This window comes from Electrophorus electricus, chromosome 12, assembly GCF_013358815.1.
Source record: "Electrophorus electricus isolate fEleEle1 chromosome 12, fEleEle1.pri, whole genome shotgun sequence".
Classification (NCBI taxonomy): domain Eukaryota; kingdom Metazoa; phylum Chordata; class Actinopteri; order Gymnotiformes; family Gymnotidae; genus Electrophorus; species Electrophorus electricus.
In genome coordinates this window covers 1,897,213-1,902,102 of record NC_049546.1, presented here as the reverse complement: position 1 = coordinate 1,902,102, position 4,890 = coordinate 1,897,213, and the positions used below count along the sequence as shown (strand labels likewise).

At 44.3% G+C, this 4,890-nt stretch overlaps 1 protein-coding gene across 1 annotated transcript; it reads left to right on the top strand.

The window, feature by feature from the left end:
• The first annotated feature begins 712 nt into the window (after positions 1-712).
• On the top strand, positions 713-4,011 carry si:ch211-194m7.8 (olfactomedin-4). Its single transcript, XM_027029235.2, has 5 exons — positions 713-781; positions 1,328-1,486; positions 2,011-2,223; positions 2,375-2,507; positions 3,017-4,011. Exons 1-5 carry the CDS (start codon positions 749-751, stop codon positions 3,826-3,828), a joined length of 1,350 nt encoding a protein of 449 aa, XP_026885036.2. The 5' UTR covers positions 713-748; the 3' UTR covers positions 3,829-4,011.
• Positions 4,012-4,890: the final 879 nt, after the last annotated feature.

Here is a 4,890-nt window from a genome sequence, read left to right as displayed (position 1 = left end):
AAGCTTGGCATAACCTTTGATCCCTCACTCACCAGAACTGCTTTCTTTCACTTTTGTAATATTGCTCACATTCTCCATTCTCCATGTACTCTATACGCAATGAAAGTGGGCTCTATCCATTTACTCAGCTCAGTTACTGTAACACCTGCTTTATTGGCATTCTGGCTAAACCCCTGCATGGTCTCCAATACCCCCCCCAAAAATCTCCAAGACCCCCCAGGTTTGGAGTGTTCACGAAGGGCAGGTCTTTTAGTGCCTTGGCACCTAAACCTATGGAACACCATACTGCTCTTCCATGTCAAGCCATTAAGAGATTTTAACCACAACTTACAACCCATTTCAACTTTTAATATATGGATAGCATTGCTACATAATACAGACCAATATTCATATGAGCTGAAGAGAAAGATAATGTATTGAAGTATATGTAAGTGCACATTCCACATGACTGTAACAGCAATATATTCAATATTTTTGAACAAACCACATTATATAAAGGGTATGATGAACACTGAAATTCTACACTGGAAAATTTCTGTCAGTGATTTCCTAACACAGGACTTTTGTGTAAAATCTTCACATCCTCATCAAAACTGAAAAAAAGAAAACCTTTCAAACCACAAATTTGAAAGATCATGTGCTTCAGAATAATTGCAACACTCATGCGATACTCTGCATGTGAGTGAATTAGAGAGTGAGATCTTATAAAGGGACACCTCCACACTCTGACATCACTCAGCACACAACCATGTTCCTGCTCCTGCTGGTTCTTACTGCCTCTGTAAGTACTGACTGTTTGCTCAGAACGTCACATAGTAAGTGGAAGAAGCTTTAGACGGTGTTATTTCATTCCAAATAGCAACTCTTTGAAACTGAACGACTGCAGGATTTGATGTCTCACAGCGGTTAACAAGCAAGCAGTCCTGCATGGTGGGAAGCTTGCCAGTCAAGTATGCAATTTGAAAGTTGTGTATTAAATGTGTAATTTTATATTTTAAAATGATTTTTTACATTTGTGAATATTCATTAAATAAATAAAATAAAAATATCTTTACATTTTTTAAAAACTACAGCAAAACTATGTATAACAACAACATATATTTATATATGCCCTAAAGAGAAACATCTTTGAAATCTTGTACATTGCCACAGGGAGCCTTGAAAAGCACTTACAAATAAAATGTTGTTATTAATATAATCTCAAAACTGTTTTGTGCATATGTATAACTGTGATGTAATATATCATGCTAAACACTGCATATATGTAACTTTTCAACATAATTCAGTGTGCAGTATTCTCCATTTATGGTGTGTGTTTATGTACCAGGAGCCGGTCCATTCTCAGAGAGTTCAGGGCCAGGAGAACAATGGCTCGTGTGTGTGTGAGGTGAACAGTAATCTCTGGGCTTTTCCTGCTGTAAAATATGAGGCAGTCTCTCTGCTGCTTCAGAGCTGTGGAGACGCTGTGCGTAAGCTCCAAACTCAGGTCAGTCTCCACGCAGGAGAAACACACCATGCAGGAGAAACACACCACGCAGGAGAAACACACCATGCAGGAGAAACACACCAGGGATGCACAGAATTTTTGCAGTATTGGTAGCAGACCAATCTCTCTTGATTTCATACTTTTTTTGATGGTACCAGAATTAACTGAATGCACAGTTTGATTTGTGGCCCAGACACTACAGCTGGTAGTTAGCTAATAGCTGTCTTGAGGTGTTGTGTCATTAGTTGTGCCATAATTTGTATGGGCTTGTGACAGGTGTGGTAAGGTGTTGCAGCAGAACAGCAGCAGTGTGAGGCTTACACCCTTTTTCCTGAGGGACATGTGGCACAAAGCCCATAGTAGTCAGGCACACGCACAAGTTACAGCAGAAACTCACTGGGTCGGCATCAGCCGCAGGTGCGATCGCTGCCAGGTTCTGCTGCCGGATTGTAGCGAGTGGCTGCAGCTCCGGAACAAAGCCAGCCGAAATGTCCCTGCCCGACTATGTTCGCTCCCACCGGCAGACCGTGACGACCAACGCCGAGCTGCCAAAGCTGAAGGTGATGCTGGAGGATGTGACGACACGTCTGCAGAAATTCCAGTACCTGAAATCGAGTGGCCAGTACAACAGCCTGCACCTGCGCCAGCTCAGCCAGGAGCTCCAGGAGCTCCAGCAGCTGGTCAGCGCGACACATCTGGACAGGCCTGGCGCAGAGACGCACAAGATAGGCAAGGAGGTGTGGCACTGCACTTAGTGGAGGGGAGGGAGGGCAGAACAATACGTTAGGTCAAAGTGGATCAAACGATACGTGCAGGAAATCGTATAATGCATAGAGAGTGCAAGCGGTCGTAACTGATGGGTTAAGGAAGCTAGTGTTTGTGTTTCAGTTGCTGAAGCTTCAGGAGGATGTGGAGAGGATGTACAAGGACAACATCTTCAACCTGGAGTCGGTGAGGGAGAGGCTGCGTTTCCTCAGTAACCGAGCGCAGACCTGCCGGACCATTCCGGATGACTTCAGGAGTAAGTACGCTAGGTCTTGCTTCTCCACTTCAGAGGAAAGCGTTTGCTTCAACCTGAGGTCACTGTCCCACTGACTTACATGTGGTAGCCAAAATGGTCTCTATGCATTTCTGAAGGGGGCGAGCAGGTGGCGCTTGAGTGTCACACTATCATCATCTGTTTGTCATGGTTAATCATGCAGTTTTGCTAGCACGTCTCGTTCTGTTACACCTTGAGCTTGTACAATAATCTGATGATTAATAAAGTGCACGAACAAGCAAAAAGCAATCTGCAAATATCTGTTGCAGGTCAGTTTAAAAGAGGCCACACAAGCCTTTACCTGACTACATTTATTCAGTACTATATGCGCTACCGTTTCTCTGTATGTCTATGGGGAAGGTTTCTCTATTGAGCTCAGTGCTTCAGTACCAGGCTAAGAAATAGATCTGCCCTTGATCAGTGTGACCCAATGGTTCTCAGGCAGTTCCAGTGAGCGGACCTGCTCTAGTGCTGTTTCCTGTGTCTTGTAGGCTCATGCTCTCAGCGCATTATGAAGAACATCAGCTCTCCCTTGATCACCAAGCTGAACCCGTTCAGTAAGTCATACATCTCGGGCGCCTGGGGCCGTGACACCAGCCTGAGCGACGTGGGGACGTATTGGGTCCAGCCGCTGGTCAGCAGCCACAAGCATGGCAACACCATGCGGCTGTACAAGAACTATGAGGATTTCATGTCAGGCAGGGACTACAGGGACGAATCTGTGGCCCCCTCACACAGCCACAGCAACGCGATCCAGGGCCCCGGCACGGTGCTCTACGACAGGGTGGTATACTTCCAGTGCTACAACACGCCAGAACTTTGCAGCTTTGACTTGCAGACCAAGCAGACGAAGCGCCTGAAGATCCCGGATGCGGGCATCAACAACAAGTTCCCGTACTGCTACTACACCTGCCGCGACTGGACGGATGTCGACCTCGCGGCTGACCACCAGGGCATCTGGGTGATATACGCCACGGAGGGGAACCACGGCAACCTCGTCCTTAGCCGAGTGGACAGGGAGACCTTCAACATCACTCACACGTGGAAGACGCGGCTGTTCAAGCGCTCCATAACCAACGCCTTCATGGCCTGCGGGGTGCTGTACGCCACACGCTTCGTGGACACGTACAGGGAGGAGGTCTTCTACGCGTTCGACACCAACACAGGCTCAGAGGACAATACCCTGGAGCTGCCGCTGGAGAAGGTCTCGGCTGGAGTGGCCAACCTCCACTACAACCCCAACGACAGGAAGCTGTACATGTACAATGACGGCTACCTGCTTGCCTACCAGGCCTTCTTCTAATAGTCTCTGCAGGCGCAGTGTCGCACACTAACAAGATTCTGTTGTTTTTTTTTGTTTTTTTTTACTGCTGCAGGATTTTAATATTCAGACAAACGTTAACTGTTACGAATGCATGCTGAGGAAAGAATGTTTTGTATTTTATCACAGGAATGGTTGTATTAAGAATAAAAATGTTTGTTACAGTCTGGTGTGACAATGTGTTTAACTATAAAACAAAACCCGTTGTTTTTCACGCTGTAGGTATGTAGACTATCCCAAGATTTCATATTTTCATGAACTCAGTGGTGGTCCTAACTAATGAGTTCTTCACAGGGAGATTTTTAACCTTATGAATAATGTATATTTTACTTCTTTTCAAAATACTTCTTTGAAACACCCACACACAATCAAGATAATGAAAAGTTTATATATATATATATATATATATATATATATATATATATATATATATATATATATATATATACATACACACAATTACATTCCACAAAATGTATTAAAGCTAATAATATTACACATTAAGATCTTGAAACACAGGAATATTTACTTGAGAGACTAAACAATGTAATTTGACTTGTAAAGCAGTGCATAATAAAGTGTAAAGTTTGGCTGTTAGCGCCCTCTGGTGGTGAGAACTCATTTCAGGCAGAGTGGTGTGTGTCTGGCTCTGCTTCAGCTGGCTAGCAGGCTTGCAGTCTGCCTGTACCTCATCATCTGTACAGCACAGACAAGATCGACTGATCATTCAATCAATCAATCAATCAATCAATCAATCAATCAATCAATCAATCAATCAATCAATCAATCAAGTCAATCCAACAAATCAACCAGCCAAGTCCTTGCTTTATTCTGTTGCACAGGTGGCCTAAACACACACTGTACAAAACAGAGCCCTGATAAATCAACAAGGTTCCGGTTAAATTTAAATTTAAAATGGAGCGCAGCATGGACAAATACAGGAGAAATGAAACAGACAGTTAACAGGGAAGTGCAAACCAGGAGCAGCAGGTTGGAGGAGGAGGCGGGATAATGACTGAATGTGATGCAGTTTAGACACATTAT

Coding starts and splice junctions, on each gene's coding strand:
- si:ch211-194m7.8 (XM_027029235.2), top strand. CDS start 749: ATGTTCCTGCTCCTGCTGGTTCTTACTGCCTCT. Junction 782..1,327: donor TGCTGGTTCTTACTGCCTCT/GTAAGTACTGAC, acceptor TTTATGTACCAG/GAGCCGGTCCATTCTCAGAG. Junction 2,508..3,016: donor CATTCCGGATGACTTCAGGA/GTAAGTACGCTA, acceptor TGTGTCTTGTAG/GCTCATGCTCTCAGCGCATT.